The 20,965-nt window shown below is 46.2% G+C and overlaps 1 protein-coding gene across 1 annotated transcript in view; it reads right to left on the minus strand.

The window, feature by feature from the left end:
* The window catches only part of LOC142922997 (NACHT, LRR and PYD domains-containing protein 3-like), a 30,460-nt gene extending 10,986 nt beyond the window's left edge, over positions 1-19,474 (minus strand). The window contains exons 1-4 of the mRNA XM_076063928.1: positions 19,395-19,474; positions 18,405-18,500; positions 6,545-6,930; positions 1,142-2,816 (exon numbers count right to left, since the gene is read on the minus strand). Of these exons, the coding sequence (XP_075920043.1) occupies positions 1,142-2,816; positions 6,545-6,908 (2,039 nt within the window). The 5' untranslated portion in view covers positions 6,909-6,930; positions 18,405-18,500; positions 19,395-19,474. The remainder of the gene's footprint in view (positions 1-1,141; positions 2,817-6,544; positions 6,931-18,404; positions 18,501-19,394) is intronic.
* Between the last annotated feature and the right edge of the window lie 1,491 nt (positions 19,475-20,965).

The raw sequence follows: 20,965 nt of genomic DNA on the forward strand, positions 1-20,965 counted from the left end.
TGTCACTGGCTTCACTTTCCCCACCAGTTTATATGGGCTACTTGGGGGATCATTGTCTCTTTAATGCTTTACAACTAAGATTAACACCCATTACCAATTAGCTGTCTCTGTAGTGGTGAGCACAATCACTGACCATGATCCACTGTGAACCAGGGGCTTGAATCGGACACGTGGATCAAACCGTTACCCTCACTCTCCACCGCAGTCGCAATCAGGGCTACATTTTCTCAGTATGGCCTAAGGTCACCTCACTCCCTGCATATAGTGTGAGGGCTATCATTATCGCTAATTAAATGTTGCTGAAGATGATGGAAAACTTTACAGCATCCATGAATATGCATAACTTTTTTTTCCTTTTGTACTTTAACGTACAGTGAGTGCAGCATTCACTGTGGACCCACCTACTCACTGTACATTTACTTACCCACTCACACTAATTCACTCATTCACCAACCCACTCACACACTAATTCACTCATTCACCAACCCACTTACACGCAACTCACATCCTCACTTAACTCCACATATTCACTCATCGATCCACCCACCAAGTCACCCACCAACTCAAGCAGGCACGCACTCACTCACCGAACCTCATCCCTCAGTGGATGAGTGGGAGTGGGTATGCGGCTGGAGAGTGAAGGTATGGGCAAGGGTGGGGGATGGGTTATGGAAAAAGTGAAGGCAGGAGCAGATTGGGGGTTAATGGGAGGTATCAAGGGAGGGATGAGCGTGGCGTGCGGGGAGAGGAGTGAAGTGAGTGAGGACAATGATGGCAGTGGAAAGGGGAAGAATTTGTCAAAATTTGTGTTCATGCTTGGGCTACGCAAGACCGAGTGTTTACGTGAGAATGGAGTTACATTGTACTGTATGCACAGTTAATAAGTGAGGATTCTTATAGACAAAGATCTGCCGTATAGCCTTAACAGACTGCTGGGGAAAGTGCCGTTAGGGAGCACCTATGAAAGCCGGCATGGCATATGATGGAGTGGGTGGCCAGTATCACGCCCGGCTGCTTTTGTCTCCCGAGTAGCGATGTTTTACACACTGCACCTGGTGCTCAATTGAAACTGAGTTGATATCACGCACAATTATGCACACACAATTTGTGAAGTAGTGAATGCAAGGTGTGCCAGTCTTACACTAGATGTTTACATCTGTGCAGTCCACGCTGAAGCCTCTTCATTTCCTCGGTGCCGATGCCACAGCCGAACAGGTTGAGTGTCTCCACAGGTTCTTCTCGCTGCAGCAGGATCCAGGAGATGGCAGCGCAGTCTGGCAGGGACAGCCTTGTGAATGACAGGTCTATCTCAGTCATGGACCGAGTGACATCACTCAGGGACTTGCGGTCGTGCAGCTCGTGCACGCAGTGCAGGAGACTGTTGAGCCTGTGTTTGTCAACCATCCGATTCTTCATGCTGCGATTGAGCCACTCGATTATTTCCTTTTGATAATCTGCAGATGGAGGATCCAAGATACCCTCAAAGAACTTCCATGGAGTGCTTGATGCCAGTCCACAAAAAAACCTCTGAAACACATCAAACCTCCCATCTTTGCTGTCCTTAATAGCCTTGATGACGTCATTCACTGGCCATGTTGAATGTGACAGATGCAGAGCTATCGCTGCAAAGAATTCCTGCATTGTCAAGTGTGAAAATGAATAACAACTCCCTTGTTTAATGCCCTCACATGTGAACACTTTGTTGATGAATGTACTTCCTAGTTCAGAAGAACTAACAACAAACTCTTCTAGATCTTTTTGGCTGAACATCTGGATGTTTTGCTGAACCCCCTTCAGAGCCATATTGCCAAGAGACGATACAATTTCCTTGGCACAGCAGCTGCCACGTCCATGGTGTACTATGAGCCCAAACACGTATTGTGTGAAGAGGTCGGTCATTGATTTGAGGATAATCTCAGAATGTTCAGACTTTTGTAAATGTTCCTTCAGTGTAATGGCTGCTATATGGCAGAATGAAGGGTTCTGGGACAATGTATTCACTGTTTCATTTTCCTGCAGGAGCTTGAGTGCCCTTTCTGCTAGACTCCTATCTTGGTAAAATTTGTTAAAAAATGCTATTTTATCTTTGTTGGAAAACCCAGTGATTTCAACAGCTCGATCAACATTCACTTGACTCAGTTGTTCCATGGCAATGGGTCTGGTCGTTATCAAGACCGAGGCCTTGGGCAAGAGATTTTCATTCACTAGGGCAGCAATGATGGCTTCTACTGTTGCCGTCTTACGTGGATCGGTGCACGCATTGGCATAGTCAAGGCGCTTTCCAAACTCGTCCAACCCGTCCATAACAAAATGGGTTCTCTCTTGGTTTGCGAAAACCTCATCCGCTTTGTTTCCCAAACATGAGTGCAGCTTAGAAAACAGCTCTGCCAGTGACACCTCTCCAATATCATTTATCTCCCTGAACCTTATGAGCACGATGTGCTCAAAGCGTCGTGCAAATACTTTCTCACCTGACAGCAAGCTGTGCACAATGAATTTGCTCAACATGGTTTTACCGCTGTCTGGAGTCCCCACTACAATAACCAGTCGGGGGTGTGTTTTTTTTCCAATGTGATCAAAGAGCTTCTTGTAAGTAATCCCTTCTCTCTGTGCTCTCTTCATCAGCTCCTCGTGCTGCTTGCCTCTCGCTAGTAACTCGTGCTCCTTGGTTTCTTGATGGCGGTAGTAGGGAACCAGAATTGGCTTCACCATCCTCTCCAGCAAAAACACTGCAGGTTCTCCAGGTCGTGCGTCGTAGTTTCGTGTTAATGATGTCAGCTTCAGCAATAATTCTCTGAAATCATCACCAGGCTTATCTAAATGACACAAATAATTTAACGAGCAGATCAGTTTCACTTACAATAAAAAACATATTCCTATAGCAGACAAATATGTTTAAAATAAACTATGTAAAAAAAGCGTAGCGAATTCATTCACCATGGATAATGCAGCAACATCATGTACATCATGAATTATTGTGTGGAAGTTTTCACGATGTGTATATTCTCCAAATGCAATTTTTATAAACACTGTACCTTTTGTAAAAAAATATGTTTTATCATAACAAAAATGCTACCACCATGTGTCTTGTTTGTTTTGCCTGTGAAAAAGATAGTACCACATTTAGCATTACCGTGTACATCAGCATCATCACAACCTAATTCTATCAATCTGTGTGTAAAATGCACTGCTTGCCTTATCCTACAATTATCGATTTTTTTTTGTCTAGGATGTTGATTTTTTTTTTATATTTCACTGGTATTGGGGCTGTGTTTCCTCTCCCATCTCAAGCTGGCCTACATCACGTAGCACGGGGGCTACACTGGTGGAGTGCAGTACACCAGCCACGGTCCTAGCAGCAGAGAAGATGAAGTGCTGTCACTTCCACAAGAACAGACACATGAATCACAACACTCGTAGCATCCCACGTGATACATCGTAGGTTCACTTGAACTTCAACTAATCTGGCTACTGCATCATCAGCAAATACTGTGGCAGCCACTACATTGTGGAGAGTGTCGATTTCCAATGACAAATTTGCTCAACAACTTCCATCAGCTTTCCAAGGAAACATTGAACCCAGTCTCTCACCACTTGGGCAATGGTGACCATGAGTAGCCTGATCCCTCTGTATCTGATCTTATTTAAATTTCTCGGGAATCATATATTCGGAGTCATTATCTCCCGTGGACTTTTTTACAAATGACGAGGTCTACAAATTTGACGTTGAATCTGGAGTGAAGTATAACCAATCCAGTTTCAGTTTCATTTATTTTGTATAGCCCTGTGAGCCATTCGGCTCTTGAATCGAGTGCAACTGCAACAAACAAAACCAGGAACAAGAAACATCTTAAAGTGACTACGCGCAAACAGAAAAATCCAGGAAAAAACAGCAAAGTCTTCCGGAAAAAGCACCGTATATCAATGCTGTGTGCAAACATCCCAGTGGGATGCAAGCCAAACAATTACAACCATAAGACAATTTAGATTAAAGTTATCAGTCTAACTCTGTACTACAACAAATAAATATGGCTAAACCAAAACGTTTTAGAAATCACTAAAATAAAGCTATAAAAGCAATGTAACAGTGATCATAGGAACTAATTTAAATTTTACAATAAAAGATACACATAACATGTACTACCAAACTTTGCAGCCATAGCTTGCTGCATGAGTCACTCCATAACAGCAGGAGTATCAGTAGGAGTATCAACATTTTTCAAGAGTTAAGAGGAGAGAGTAGGTTCCGTTTCATGAGTCAATGGCATTAAAAGGCGGGGTGTCATTAGAAATAGCAGTCATTTCTAGATTTAAAGCTTTCGTGACTGCAAGGATCCATATTCTGGTTCTATTCGGTAAAGTCACGTTAGTAAAAAATAAAACAACAAAAATCACGACGTTTCGGCCACAACACAAGCGGCCTTCATCAGGTGAAGGGACCAGGCTGTCTCGAGGACAGCGCTGGAGTGAAACACAGCCACGCTCAGACCGCGACCTTTAAGCTGTGTGCAAGGGAACAAGGTGCCTTGACAAAGGAATTAGCATAAAAATTAGCATTTGATTGGCCGACTTAGCATGATGAACGGTGTAGAGGTGGTTTACATGCGGGTGCACATTCCGGTTGGCGTGGGGGGGGAGGGGGAGTTTACCTATTGATGGTGTGAAAAAGGAATTTTTAAGAGCTGCGAAAGTTTGGGGTACCACTACTTGAAAAATATACTGTACCATTGAAAATTAGTTTAATGTTTGGTTCGATTTACAACATCTTTCCAATGGTTGCTTAATTTGAAACCATCTTCTCGGTTGAAATTGTGTCTGTGTTTGTAGATCTGAATTGCCTCGTATACAAATTTCTGATAAAAACCCGTGGGTTTGCAAAGAACCTTGGTATCGGAGAAAATTATATCGTGATCACCCACAGCGTTGTAACAGTGATCAGCTACGGCAGAATAATTCGTTCTGCCGTGTTTCAAATCTGATTTGTGCTCGCGAATTCGGTCAGAGACATGTCGCTTTGTCTCCCCGATATAGCAAGCACCGCAGGTAAAACTCAATTTGTAAACCCCGGGGTACTGTAAGTCAGGAATGACATCCTTCACAGATGGGATCAGATCACGAATTTTGTGTACTGTATTGAACCGGACCTGGATCTTGTGTTTGTTTAGAATTTTGGAAATCTTTTTAGTAACGCCTGCTATATATGGTAGTGTGATGGTTTTCACCGGAGTATCAAGTGGTTGTTTCTGTATGGAGGGAGAAACAGCTTGGCGGATGGTACGGTCAGAGTATCCATTCCTTTTGAGGGCCAGGTGTACATGTTTTAATTCACGGGTCAGGTGGTGTTGGTCCGAAATGCAATGAGCTCTTAAAAATTCCCTTTTCACACCATCAATAGGTAAACTCCCCCTCCGCGCCAACCGGCATGTGCACCCGCATGTACACCACCTCTACGCCGTTCATCATGCTAAGTCGGCCAATCAAATGCAAATTTTTATGCTAATTCCTTTGTCAAGGCACCTTGTTTCCTCGCACACAGCTTAAAGGTCGCGGTCTGAGCGTGGCTGTGTTTCACTCCAGCGCTGTCCTCGAGACAGCCTGGTCCCTTCACCTGATGAAGGCCACTTGTGTTGTGGCCGAAACGTCGTGATTTTTGTTGTTTTATTTTTTACCTACGTGACTTTACTGAATAGAACCAAAGAGAATAGCAGTCATAGCTAGTCAATATAAAAAAATTAGGAGTAAAAAATGTCCACAAAGGAGGAGACATTATACTGAGAAGAGCAGATAGCCAAGGACCGAGCCACGTGGAACACCATATAATTGGGACTTCTGAACAGAAGGCAGTCCTTGCTTGCAAAAATAGGGCTCACTTTTAGAGGGGAAGCAGAAGCAATGGGGAAGTGTGAGAGATGCCTGCGTAGCCATGCCGATTCAATAGGATGGAGTGGTGTGTGGTATCCAAAGCAGCCCAAAAGTCAAGAACTAGAAGCAGCTTCCATAATTTAAGAGAGGTGGTCATTCACCCTCAATAGGGAAACAGTTTCAACGAAATGGCCTTGGTGGAATCCAGATTGTACCAAGTCATGGAGACCAAGGCAGCTGATGGGTTTGCTGCCATGGCCAAACATATTGGGCTTGACACTTGAAAGAGAGCTTCATAGCTCATTATATTCTTCCAGCTCAAATAAAATGCCTGTGTCTGAAGAGGTGAGAGAAAATCACCATGTTTAAGTCATTTGCAAGGAAAGGGAGGTGTAGGATAGGACAGAAATTCAGGAATGTTGGGGTACAGTGTGGATGCAATGTTTTGATACTGACACACATTTCCATTATCCATCCATCCTTTCCTCCAAATTTCTGATCCCTTGTACATACCCTGCTATGGAATGGAATATGAATGTCCTCCTCCTGAGAGGGATGTTGTTATGCAAGAGTGGTGCAGTTTGCGAATATCAAATGACAGTTCATATCAGTTCAAAGCAATTCCTTCACTTAAACTTGCCAGAGACATGCGAATGGTTACGTGAAGTTTAGCATCACTCACGAGAAGCTGCTCCAGGGATGGCTTTACCCGCAGTTGTGCTCAGATCGACACCCATCACGTTGAGCTGCTGCTCATGCTGTGATATCCACTGACCCAAGAGAGGGATCTCGGATCTCAGTGGCACCAGCACATCTTTAAGGAATCTCATGCACACTTCTTCTCCATTGTTGAGCACCAGGTCAACCAGGTCCCGTGTTCGTGCCATGGGGTTATTCTCGCTTTTGAGGGACGCATATACACTGTCCAGGACTATCCCTGTTTGATAGGAATAGTCAAGCACTTCTGAAGACTTCGCCTGGAGGTATTTCTGCAGATTCACTTTGTTGGTTTTAATGCTCTCACATGCAGAAACTTTTGATGCCATCACGACAAATGCATCGAGTCACCTGAAGAAAATGAAAACAAACCATGTGTCACCTGTAAGCATAGTCGTGTAATTTTAGACAGGTACGGGAAAGAATAATAATTATAAAAATAAAATGTTGCTACTAAAATCTGAGAGGTCTCGGTTAGGTACAATTGTGACTTTAGGTATTTGATTGTGAATACATTGAGTTATTTAAATTGTAATGAAAGCTTAAAAATTGTCATTGGAATATATAGAAATACATACAATTGCATCGAAACACTTTAGGCATCTCAAAACACTCTTCAGTGCAAGCATTTGAACATTCACATGAACACAACACTACGATAAAGAAAAGTAAAATGTAAACCTAATTCAAAACACCACACAGGTTTAGCAGATTAAGCAGCTGCGTGACACCACGTGCTCACTGCCTCGACCATCGTGATGCCACGCAGATGGCAAATTGCGTTGTAATGTGCAATGATCGGGATAGCGTCACCTCTAGTTGAGTGACGATTAGAGGGTGGGAGCCAGGTTTGATCTTGGGTAGTCCCTATGTAGTGGGCACTCCCATGCTCTCAATGTATGGGTAGAGGGTGCTCTGAGGTTGTCTAGCAGTGGTATGACGTCACATACCGCGCTCCCAGCAGCGGCTGGCGGGGCCATTTGTGAGGGGGCCGGGGGAGCCGACGGAGGGAGCCGATGGAGCCAGGAGGCCGACGGGGCGGGGGAGCCGGGGGGGGGGGGGGGGCGACGGAGCCGGGGGGAGGGGGGGGCGACAGCGCGGGCAGAGGGAGCCGACACTGACTTTCTCATACATCATACACTGACTCATTCACACCATGCACTGACTCACTCACACATCATGCACTGACTCACTCACACATCATGCACTGACTCGCTCACACATCATGCACTGACTCGCTCATCATGCGCTTACTCACTCACACATCATACACTCGAACAACCACTGACCCATTCACTCATCATACACATGTTCACTCATCGTGTGCTGGCTCACTCGCACATCATACACTCACTCTGCCGCTGACTCGCTCACACATCATACACTGACTCACTCATCATGCGCTGGCTCACACATCATGTACTCACTCAACCTAATACTGACTCGATCATCATACGCTGACTCGCACATCATACGTTGACTCGCACATCATACACTCACGCTGCTGCTGACTCACTCACACATCATACACTGGGAGTGTCGTGCTGCCAGCTATGGCTGCAGGTTTTGTCGTACATGTTATGTTTATCGTTTGTTAATTTTAAAATCACAGTTCCTATGATTACTGCTGTTACATTGTTTTTGTAGCTTTATTTTGGTCTGGTTGTGGTTCAATAGTTTTCTGCAATGTAGATTCATATTTTGTTTGTTGCGTTTGCACCCGACTTAAGAGCCGCATGGCTCACAGGGCTATACCTAATAAATTAAACTTGAATACGCTTCACAGAAATGAGTAAACATGACCTTTTGTGGAGGTAGTGTGTTTGTGTGGGGAAGCCAAAACTTAAAGTACACACATGAGGCAACGTCAATGTTACTGTAATGTTCATTATGTTAAATAAATCACTTATACAGGACAGCAGTGGTCCAGGTGTCTGTGCAACCACCTTCCTATGCCTTTGAATCTCCACTTGCACTGTCTCTTAGGAATTCTTCAAAATTAGCGGCACGTTACATCATCATCAGCAGCCATTGTCTCTCTACCGCTGGATGAACGCCTCCCTATATTTGTTTAACGTGAGAAATTGATGAAGAAAATTCTTAATTTAACATTTTTTATTAGTATCAATAATAACGAAGCATCTGGTCAGTGAGTATGCACCACGTGCATTTACAACAGCATGCAGAGCATGAGACTATAACGAGTTTTGTACATCATGTTTGTAAACCCAAGTAATCCATTCTTTAGTATGAGATATTTATACATTTAACTCTTTGTGTATTGAGCTGTGTGTATTGCATTGCTGCAAACTAAATATCTATACTGTACATATACAGGCCGGTCTGACTTAACCAGCGTTCTTTCTACAAGAAGGTGCTATAACAAGCAATATTAATTTATCCCTGGGGTGTCACTATATACGTATGATTTTATGAGTAGTCAAATAGTACGAGGAGATAATGCAATAGGGAGAAGGGGGTGAGGGCGTGGGCTTAGTCGCTTTTTCTCTCATACAGCACACATCTCCACAGGAAATGAAAAAAATAACACCTGGCAAATGGACATACATTGATGTTTACGCCCAAGGCGCAACAACTCTATTGGTTTCACTATCGTGCAGCTCCACGCTACACACAGCAGACGCGTGCTCCCTACAGAGGATAAACTGTCGAGCGTCTTCTACGCCGACAGAACGAGCTTCAACACAAACATCCCCCATGTAGCTCCACAGACTGGTGGGTCAAGTGCTGTTAGTGAGCCCCTTTGAAGACCTGCACGCAAAGTGGGGTAGAAATGGCCAGCACCACACCTGGCCACGTTTGTCTCATAGGTTATACTGATTACCCATTGTACCAGGCACTCATTTAATGCAGACACAACCTAGAGGACCCAAAACCAGTGTAGATATCACGTGCTATTGATAACTGTGGCTGAGTTTGTTGTGCAGCATGGCTCGCCACAAACACACATAGGCGATGTACACAAACATACAAGATACAAATGAGAAAAATCTCCCATATCGTTTTTTACATTATTGGGATTAGTTCTGCTAGCGAGCACCTAAGAAGGCCAGTACGACACATGAAGGGGTGGATACATAAACACAATAACAATAAAAGCCATTCGCCACTCAAAATTGGTGACGTCAAAAAAGTGTTTGTGCCAGGCTAAGTGCACATTGAGGTCACGTGGACTGTCGAAGGCTCATGGGCAGTAGGTTACAGGATAGATAAAGGTGTCATGGGTTGAGTGACAGGGATGACTGGCAGATCTACCACCTGTGCTCCCTACTGTTCCACCTTGCTGCATTTTACTCATTCTGCACTCCGCTCGTTGTTGTGAGCATCACTCCTCCGCCCTCCGTTATTGCTGGAGGCGGACATCCTTCACAAAACTCCTCCAGAGACGCTGATCTTGAAACCACTGGTCGAGCTGTTGGCAAGCCCAAACAGCTCCACCATCCTTCTGTTACACTGCAGTCAAACTCTTGCCTATAGCGATAAGCCCCTTATATCTGGACAAACAGAAGCTGTTTGGGTACACAGTGACTGGGCATTTGGGCTACATGACCCAGCCAATGCTGCCTCACCTGCCTTAGTATCTCACTGATGGGCATTTGTCCAGATCATTCAAGGATCTAAGCTGCTCACATAATCTAGTTTGTTAAGCCCACGGTGGATCGTAGACAACTTGAATATGCAAAACCAGTGTGGATGTTCCTTTAAAAGGGATCCAAATTTCTCAAATGTAGAGAAGGGAGGGGATATCTGGCTGAGAAGACCCAGAGCTTTACATGGAGCGACAGGCAATGTAGCATTCACAGTGTGTTACGCAGCTGAGATAATTATGTTCAACCGATTCGGAGCATGACCTCTGCTGCCAAACTGGAGCTAGTCACATGCACCCTTTCCAGGTATGGAAAATTGTTCTGCTCTGTCCAAAACTGCCCCACTGCTCATGGGGAGTGGAGGGATGGGAGAATACGATGACAGAATACCCAGGCAGGTGCTTTGTTTTATGTGGGGATGAACGTAAACCCCATTTCTTAGTAGTACTCTCGAAGTTCAACAAAAGCTTCTCCAGCTCATACTGGATATAATTCTTATGGTGGGGATGGTTGTAATGTGGAGGTGGGCAGTGGTAATGCACGCTCCTGTCTAATGAGGAACCAACAGTTTGGGACAATTTCAAGATTATGTAAACAACGCCGCCAAGACCAGCCCAACAACCTGTTGCAATATTGGAAATGAATGGATTAGTGATTAAACGTGGTGTTTAATTGAAAAACGAACGTAAAAACTGCTACAAGGGCCTAAGAAGGCAATGCAAAACTCAGATCTGGCATGAACAGAGGGGGCCTGATAGAAAAGCTGCAGCAGTTGAATAATAACTCTCAGTCAAATAAAGGATGACTTTGCAAACTTCAGTCAGCTCAGGGGAGCCTACTTTAATATTTCCTGCGCAATTACAAATGCCAGTGGCAAGCTCCTCAGCAGTTGAAGGCGGAAACTAGCATGCTAGAAGTAATTATGCTCCCAAATGCAGAATCGCTCTTCGTCATATCCCTTTGAAGAGCTCATGCAAGCCACAGCAACCAAAGACCCTACACCTTCTGCATTGAGCCATTTGAGTATAAAGTGAGAGGTACCCTAAGAAAAATGAAAGAAATCACTAGTATCCAACACTTGCAATATCAGAGCAGAAATGCTGACACCCAGAGGCTCAACTATCATCACATGGGTGAGTAAGATCTTTTAACACACGTGGAGGGCAGGCTTGAAACCAGCTTTCAATGATGCAGCCTTTTTGGTTGGACTGCAGGCAGTCTTACTCGTGCCGTGTCAGTCATAGAAGTTGTTGGACCATACTTATATTTGCCTCAAGCAAGTCTTGACGAACAAAGTGGGGTATAATCTGCTGAGTAGTGTAGTGGAGGCTGTGAAATGAGAAATAATCAATTAGAGTGCCTTTAAAAAGAGCCTCTGTCAAGGTGATGTGCACATCAGTGAGATACAATCATCATTGGGAACAAGGAGGTGTACATTCAGCCTACATTTCTAAAGAGAGAACATAAAGTGATGATCACAGGAGAAATCTGTGGATGGTAAGTGACAGGCCCAAATAATTGCATCAAAAGAAAAGGGAATGAGTGACCTCCGAATGAGTAAAGGTTGATTAGAAGTTCCAACAGGAAGCCTTGGTTGCTGGGCGGAGAATGAGTGAAGGGGAGTAAAGCGAGATGGTAGGGACGATATAGGAGAACATTGGGAGGGGAATAAGATGATGGGAGAGGCAAGCAGGAGCGTGTCCATGGTGGAACTTGAAGACAGCAAAGGGGATATTGTGCTTGATGCAGAAATTAATCGGATACCAGTGGAGGGATCAAACACGATCACAGCTTTACCAATTAAAAACCAGGCAACAGAAACAAACATGAGTACAGTATTACCAAAAACAAGACTGTCACACTATATAAAGTCCCACTAATTTCATGGATCGTTATTAAACAAAGGTGTCGCTTTAATCGACATTGTGAACTCGGGATGTTACGGGACAATGAGTCCCATAGGCAACGCCACGGGCTGAAGGGCACAGTGAGGGCTATCACTCCCTCGACTGACTGTGCGCGAGTAACAGACTTCAGCCTCTATTGACGATCTCTGTGAACAGGGAGGTGGAAGCCAATAGAGTTCATGTCAACAACAAAAACCGTGACCTTTAAAGAGACAATGCTCCTGTTAAAGTACGATTGACAGTACATTACCATTTTTACATGCTTCAGAGTACTATACCCATTTTAGAAGCAGCGTTGCTTTGTAGATTGATTTTGTTACTGATGGAGATAGTAAAAAAAGCATGTGGCAAGATGAGACGTTCATTCGAATCCGTGTTCTCAATGTCCTAGCCCCTTGGCATAGCCCCTAGGCTCAAGCACAAGACACTGATACTATTTTACTCAACACCCACCTCTATAACCCCCCTAATCGCTCCCCCTCAATCCCGCTATCTCCCCCTCCCCCCATCGCGATGTTATTTATCTTCCAAAAAAACTTCTTCGATAACACCGCTTTGAAATGAAATGTTTATAGTAAGAGACGATTCAGGCAATGGCCCTTTTGTCACAGCACTTCAGTCTCCTCGACTTGTGACATCGGCACAACCCATGAGGAGGCCGCATTTGTTGCACTCCAAGATGGCTTGGTGAACGCCCCTCCCCTCCACTACCCCGACTTTTCCTTGCCGTTTGTCCTTGATACAGATGCTAGTAACACTGGCATTGGAGCTGTTCTGTCTCTAGTTGTCAATGGCATCGAGAGTGTTATCGCATAAGGAAGCAGAGTGCTGTCTCCGGCTGAACAGCGGTACTGTGTCACACGCTGATAACTGTTAGCTATCGTGTTTTTCTTGCAACAGTATCTTCCATATTTGTATGGGAGAGACTTTGAGGTGCGCTCGGACCACGCGGCGCTGCAGTACGCGCTGCAGGTTGACCAGCCATCTGGCGAACTTTCACGCTGGTTGGAGGTCCTCCGTGACTACTCTTTTCAGGTTACCTATCGCAAAGGCTCCCATCACACGAACGCGGACGCCCTCTCGCGATTACCCACGAACGAGAGTTGCGCAAGTTTTTCGGGCTCCGGTCGCTGTAAGCCGCGCAACGAACACTCGCCCCCTACCCTTACGGCATCGGCCGAGGTTGTAACATCTGAGGGAGCTGGGGATCCAGTGGCGCGTGATGCTGTCATTGGATTGGACCACGAAGAATGGGGGCGCCTCCAGGTTGAGGACGCTTCCCTGCTTAAATTGCGATGCGGAGTCAGAGAGACTGATGGGGGCGAGGATTGATGGGGTGTCGCCTCTTTCATTCTCAGAGGTGGATTGCTCATGCATTGGGACGGAGAGATGCGATGTTCCAACATTGTTGTGCCCACCGCCCTGCGGGGTAAGGTCATTTGGGCGGTGCACGAGCGTCTGTTGCACTTGGGTGTGCATAAACTAGCATTGGCCACACGTAAGTCGGATTTCTTCTGGCCTGGCATGGCTGAGGATGCTGCTAATTTGTTGAAGGGGTGTGTGCAGTACACGCGGTAGAAGCCGCTCGTGGGAATAAATATTTTCTGGTGGGAGTCGAGTATTTCTCATGATGGCCTGTGGCCTGGCCGCTTCCCAAACAGTTGGCGGCAAAGATCACTGAGGCATTCCTCAATGGCTATGTAATTGTAGTGGCATGGTTGAACATGATCGCCACTAATCATAGCCGGCAGTACTAGCTTGTGTCAGTAGGGAGCAGAGGGGAGGCTGAACCTGCTGGATTAATGATGACGGGCCGTTGGCCAAGGCAATCCCTGGGGGAGCATCGTGACCAACGGTCAGGACCCCAGATCCCGGGAAGGGGGCTGGGGAGATGATGTCATTCTCCAGACCCTCGGAGACGGTCCTAGAAGGAAGGCGTGGCCAGGGGCGGAGTGAGCCAGGAGCCTATATATAAGTCAGGTCCCTGAGCGGTCCCAGCAGTTGTTGTCCGGCCGAAGACTGAAGAGCATCCTGGAGCCCTGAAGAGTAGAGCCCAATGGGCAGAGCCGAACCCCTGGCTAGGGTCGGCTCGAGCTTGTACCAGTGAAAGCTCCAGCTGATAACCAGTGAAGACTCAAGCGAAGACTCAAGCCCCAGCAGTATAGATGTCGTGATAGCCAGTGAGAGGCAAGCTAGTCTGGAAGGACTACCTCCATAGAGTATCGGGTGAAAGGGGCCATTACCCCATTGTGTAATAACCTGTTAATGTTATAATAAATGTGTTGCCTCAGAGTAAGCTTCCTCCAGTTTATTACCCACTACATAATGGACAAGAGTGCTCCCGAACGTCTTCTGAACAATCAGGGCAAAACATTTTCTTCAAAATTATTGCAAGAGGTGTGCGTTAGTTGTGAACCAAGAAAGTACGCATGTCACCGCACAATCCGCAGATGGATGGTATGGTTGAGGTGGCTGCACAGAACTCTGACCTCCATGTTGAGTCATCAGGTCAGCGAGAACACGACCCCCAGATTCATGTTCAGTTACAAGCCGCACCCAACAAGGCTAAATCTTAAATCTCTGACTCCGTGTGCTGTACCCTTCAAAAGCTTTCAGAAGTGCGGGAGACTTCCAGGGTAAATTCTGATTCGTGCCGATTGGCCAATGAATGGCTGAGGGGCTTCCGTACTTCAAAAACATGAATGGGCACCTGGGGACAGAGCTTGGTTGCACTGTCCACAGGTACCGGTGGGTACATCGCCCAAATTGCTCAAACCCTGGAGAGGGCTGGTTGATGTGATTCGGGTCATTCGACCGCAGTGTGTCCAGATCCGCTTGGGGCGGCGGAGTTGATTTGTACACTCCTCTTGCCCTAAGCCCTTTATTGCTCCCTGTGAGTTTGTTCCATCTCCACACTGTGGGCGCCGAGGGACAGATGTGTCCGGCGAGCTGGCATGTGTGCACGTTGAGGTTGGTCCTCAGCGGAGTCGTGTGCTTCCTCCCTCAGGTGCCGCGCGCCTGATGTCCCCCGAGCCGCCGCCTGCGCTGTCTTCACTTGATTCGAGAGAGGAGAACCCGTCGACCCGGCCTACTGCTCTTCGTGAGGAGCCGGATTCGACTGGACAGTTGCATATTCCCCCTGGGACCTCCAGGGAGAGTGAGCCCACCTCCACTGGAGGCCCAGCCACGAGGACTCGCTCAAAAACTCTTCGGATTTTGTGACACCCATGCACACACACTCCCACACCATCAGTTGCTTGTCACACTCAGTAGGCCATATCGGTTATTGGCTGAACCTAGCCTTTGTTGTGCTTATGGGTATTGTTACACGGTGAGGATGGGAGTTGTTGGTGATGGAGGGGATTCCGTGCATTCGCGTTTAATATTTTCTCGTGTTGTTCTGTACATTTGCAGCTAGTGTATATATTGTATAGGTGGGCTTGGTTATTTATATGCTATTTGTTATTGTTATTGAGGCACACATAGCGTTTAGTCACTTTTACTCGCTTTTTTCACCTTATTCACTTAAGCAACCATTGGAAAGATGTTCTAAATCATACCAAACATTAAACTAATTTTCAATGGTATTTATCCAAATAGTGATATACCAAACTTTCATAGAAGCTTATTTCACTTCACACCTACATTTGTAAACTCCTCCCCCGCCCCGTGCCGGTCCTCTACGTTCCAATTCACACCCCCTCCCCCCCTCCGTGCCGGTCCTCTTGTGCGTTACGGTCATTTTATGCTAATTCCTTTGTCAAAGCATTTTGTTTCCTCCCACACAGCTTAAAAGGACGCGACCTGGGATGGACTGTCTTCACTCCAACGCTGTCCTCATGACAGTACGGTCCCCTTCACCTGATGAAGGCCACTTGTGTTGTGGAAGAAACGTCATGATTTTTGTTTTTTATTTTTTACCTACGTGACTTTACCGAATAGAACCAAAGAGTATGGATCCTTGCAGTCACGAAAGCTTCAAATCTAGAACTTATTCACTTGGTTAGTTTTAAGGGGGAGTTGACAGCCAGGACGGCTGAATGCTACGAATGGGGGGGGGGGGGTAATGTAGTGACATCGGGAATGCCACTGTGTAGTGCCGGCCTGAGAGGCACGGCGTGCGATGTAATTACATCACCGACACCCCATATATGTGGGTGTAGTACCAGCCCTAGTGGGGCTTGGTGAGTGCTGAGTCATGGCGCTGAGTGGCACCACGTGTGGCGTGCAGTGCTGTTCTATATAGGAGGGGTGTGAAAGTGTCAACCATGAATGAGGTTAATGTGGGCCATTGCACTCTGGTTGACCCTGGAAGGTACATGACGGGTAAAGTCTACACAGGGGCCCCAAGTTGGGGCTAGTGGGTAGTCACGTATCAGGGCGAGATCTTGCAATAGGAATCGAGAAGGTAGTCGTGGCCAAGGGCAGAGCCGGCCACGACTGGTGAGCATATAAACCGGGTCCCCAGAGGGACCGGGGTTCAGCTTTGCTGTTGTCTTCTGAAAGATCTACATTCAACGTCCGTGAAGAGTCACCAACACATGGGCAGGACTCAAGCTGGAGTCCTGCTCATTGTAGCTATCCCAGAGTGTTAGCGCAGATAGCCTGGTGGTCCACCACCATAGGTTGTTATCTGGTAAAAGGGAAGTTACCCCTTCGTGTTGGTATAAATAAATTTGTTGCCTCCAAAGAGTATGTCTGCGACTCAATTGAACCGACTACACAATGGTGCAAAGGTCAGTAAAGTGACCGAGGCCACCAGGGGCTGTACCAGTATACCACATCAGATTAACAAGGGGCTCAGTGGTGGCAACAAGTTATCCCCTTCGCCTGGAATGCAGGAGGTCGTGGGTTCGATTCCAACCCCGACGCCTGGATATTTGGAGTTTGCATATTCTCCCCGTGGTGGCGTGGGTTTTTCTCTGGATCCTCGAGTTTTTTTCCCTCCACATTTAGAAATATGCGTTTACAGTATTTGGCTGCTACAAATTTCCACGTGATACAGTATTTGGCTGCTACAAATTTCCACGTGATAAGCCACTTCGTTGAGCTACGATTTGTGGCCAGGTTGCTTTTGAAAAACAGCTATATAGCTCAGTGGACCTTACTTGGTACAATAAAATAAAAATCTGCCGATTCCTGGAGTTATACTATAGGAAGGCCTGGGTACCCAAGGGACCAGGTTACAGCATCTGTCAGTTCAATGAAAAATCTAATAGCTTAGTGAACTTTGCCTGGTTCATAAAATATTTTGTTAGTGTTTAACCTCACGTGACAAACAATAAATCCAACAAACACACCCAGTGCTGAAATGCACTGAAAAACAGTAAATGTACCAGAATGAAGCAGTACACATCTTGTCAAGTTGTATTTATGCAACAAAGAAAACTAAAGAAAAATAACCAAATCCACATTAGATGTGGATGTGATCATAAAGTAAAGCACTTCTGGATAATGGGCACCCTATGCCCTGTCGGTCGTGTTGATTTTTTACCATATTTCACCACGCTGACTAGTGCGGGTTGGTGAAGCGAGGGGGGCAGAACTGATTCATTTGTCACTCGCCTCTGGATTTAGTCCATGGGTGTGTAGTGATGTGCGCTAAACACTGTGCAATTGGACGACCCCACATGCCCTGGGCACCCTTTCGCATGAGATATTCAAACTCAATCTATTTTGCAGGTGAAATATTTCTGAAATAAAAATGCAATGAAGGAAAAACAGAGAAACTGCTATGACACGGTGCACAGGTGTGAATTAATATATTATAATAATCAGTCACACGACTGACCATACAAGGCAAGCACACCATGGTGGTGTTTCCCAGCGCCTATCTCGTGACTCGGTATGGGAATCGCTGCGGCGGTGTCCGCTTGTGCAGCTCCATGCGACCCACAGCAGACGCGCGCTCCCTACAGAGGATCCACGGTCGTGCGTCGTCTACACCTACAGCACGAGCTCCAACACAAACATCCACCATGGAGCTCCACAGACTGGTGGGGCAAGTGCTGTTATTGAGCTCCTATGAAGGCTGGCATAGTACACGAAATGGTAAGTGGTCAGAACCACGCCGGACCGCCTTTGTCTCCCCAATGTGTGATGTTTACACACCGCCCCAGATACTAATTTGCGTTACACACACATTTACCTCCCTACCCCCCACCGCACACACACTCACACACTACACCGTTTTCCACACACACACATTTAAGCACCAATCAAAAATCCCCCGTGTATCCTACACAGGTGGTTTATATTCTGGACCACACCACCCACCGTCCCCCATGCACCACGAACTCCCCACACTCACCCACGCTGTGAAGTGTCGAGTCGCCCCGCGTCTCTCGCCCCTGACGCGGCCCAGTTCCCCGTGTAGCCTCCTCTCCCCTGCTCTCAGCCTCTGGCCCTGACGCAGCAGAAAGGAGAGGGGTGGAGGGGTGACGGGAGGAGTGAAAGGAGCGTTGAGGGGAGGGTTGGGGGGAGGATCGGTGGGAGGGGTGGGAGGGGTGGGGTGGGTGGGGTGGGGTGGGTGGGTGGGTGAGGTGGGGATGGGTGGGGATGGGTGGGGATGGGTGGGTGGGGTGGGTGGGGTGGGTGGGGTGCCCCTTGCTTTCTTCCGCCCCTCCCCCCACCTCTACTACTTATTTTAAGCCTCTGTCTGTTCATCCCTCCGGCCCCTTTTTTCTTGCTTCTCTGTCCGTCTTTCCTCTTCTTACCTCTTGTGTCCCTGTATATGTATTTCTGCTATCTTATACCTCGTATTTGTTCACTCTGTCTATGCTGGTATGTTCAACCCAGAGGATGAACACGAAATTTAGCACTCTTCTGAAATTCGTGGTCTGCCAGGCAGGTGTCTAACTGTGTCGTTGGCCGACTGGTTTTGCATCACGTAAATTTTTCTTAGGTTTTTTGAATTCTCGTCTCTCATCTTCTTGTTGTATTTACCTCCGTGCAGTTTAACGCTCTCTATGTGTTGCGCTGATGTCACCCTATGTGCTATTTGTTTTTACACCTGATGAAGATCGCTTGTGTTGCGGTCGAAACGTCATGATTGATTTATTTTAATATAATTTTATGGTATTTCTACATACGTGACTTTACCGAAAAAACCAATGAGTTAATCAATGGTTCTCTGTGTGAGTGAGTCTATGTGTCTCCATGTGAGTGAGCCTATGGCTCTGTGTCAGTGAGACTTTGGCTCTCTGTGTGAGTGTACTCTGTGAGTGAGTCTATGGCTCTCTGTGGGAGTAAGTGGGTCTCTAAGGCCACAACCATCTTGCCCCCTGCCCAGTGCGTCCACCTGGTTGAGCTGCAGGAGTCTATTGTCCACCGCTCCAGACCGCACAGATATCCGACGTCCACCTCCAGCACAGACACCAGCAGATTCTTAAACCTGGTTGTGGAAGTAAGGACACGAGAGGGGTAATAGTCAACCACCATTACCACCATCAATACCACCATTACAACCACCAAAATCACTGCTATCGTTAACACCACCATCAATATCACCACCTCCACCACAACGATCACTATCAAAATCACAATACTCTTTGGTTCTTTAGGTAAAGTCACGTAGGTAGAAAAAAATAATAGATCACGACGTTTCGATCGCAACACAAGCAACCATCATCAGGTGAAAAAATATAGCGAGAAAGCTGCTGAAACACAAAGTTATATTGGCTTGAGATAAGCTCAGCCCAAGGGTAAGTGGGCGGGGCTAGAGGTAGAATTTGCATGTAAATACAACACCACATCGTGGAAAAGGAAAGAGAGACACAGACACCGAGAGACATCCACACACAGAGAGAGGCACACACAAAGAGACACACGAGAGACGCATATAGAGAAAAACACACCGGCAGAGAGAGACACCCACACAGACAGATGCAGAGAGAGATAGACACAGAGGGAATTACATAATTGCCCATGAATTACTATGGTGTGACAATGCCAATTACCAATGTCAAAGGGAACATCAATGAATGGTAAATGTGGGGTAATATCCCCAGAAGAGCATGTAGACTACATTAAAAAATAAAATAATCAATCAATATAATATCACATATGGGTTCAGTTTAAAGTTTACTTATGACAAATAATACTGAAATAATTGTGCTCCATAGATTATCTTAATGGTCAAGTTACATAACCATCACGGAATCACTTAAGCTGACCATTTAAAAAGACATTAATTGCAAGATGTTGAGCAAAGGAAATTGTTTGGAAGTTCATCTCACACTAAGTACATGTTACTATAAATCTAAATCTGCATAGTTCTCGATCAGCAAAGTCGCAAACATGTTTTACCACAAGCAAGGAGTTCGGTGTAAAGCTGTTAAGCAAATTAACCACTGCACACGGTTGTAAAGCTCTCTGCCTCAAAGTCAGCACTCTACCAAGTGTCGCGACGCAGCTGCGGATGCCGCATGACAATAGGCGGAGTGAGTGAATCTAAGTAGACACTGACCCTGTCAAAGGGGATCCCATGTCTAGAGTATTTGTGGCTGGTGCTACACATTTCTAACGTGATTAGCCATTTAGCTGATCTATCATTTGTGGAAAGGTCGCTTCTGGAAAACAGCCACATAGCTCAGTGGGTCTCACCTGGTAAAATAAAAATAGTTTATAGAGTTCGTTCTGCCTCAACGCGTGTTTTCATAACGCCATTTGGATATGGCACGATGGATGTAATAGGGAACACGTTTTATAACGCAGATGCTAAATGGATATAACGCGATTGAGTCAACAGAACCACGTCACGCGAGTAGGAATGTGCGGTTGTACGGCTGCCTGGGCACAGCGTCACACGAGGCATTGGGATGCTGCTGGATGCTTCCTGATGCTCCCCACGCGCCTCAGTCTTTGTTCAGC

The sequence above is a fragment of the Petromyzon marinus genome, unplaced genomic scaffold (assembly GCF_048934315.1).
Source record: "Petromyzon marinus isolate PM22_M1 ecotype Great Lakes invasive population unplaced genomic scaffold, UKy_Petmar_22M1.pri1.0 PM_Scaffold_24, whole genome shotgun sequence".
NCBI classification, from domain to species: domain Eukaryota; kingdom Metazoa; phylum Chordata; class Hyperoartia; order Petromyzontiformes; family Petromyzontidae; genus Petromyzon; species Petromyzon marinus.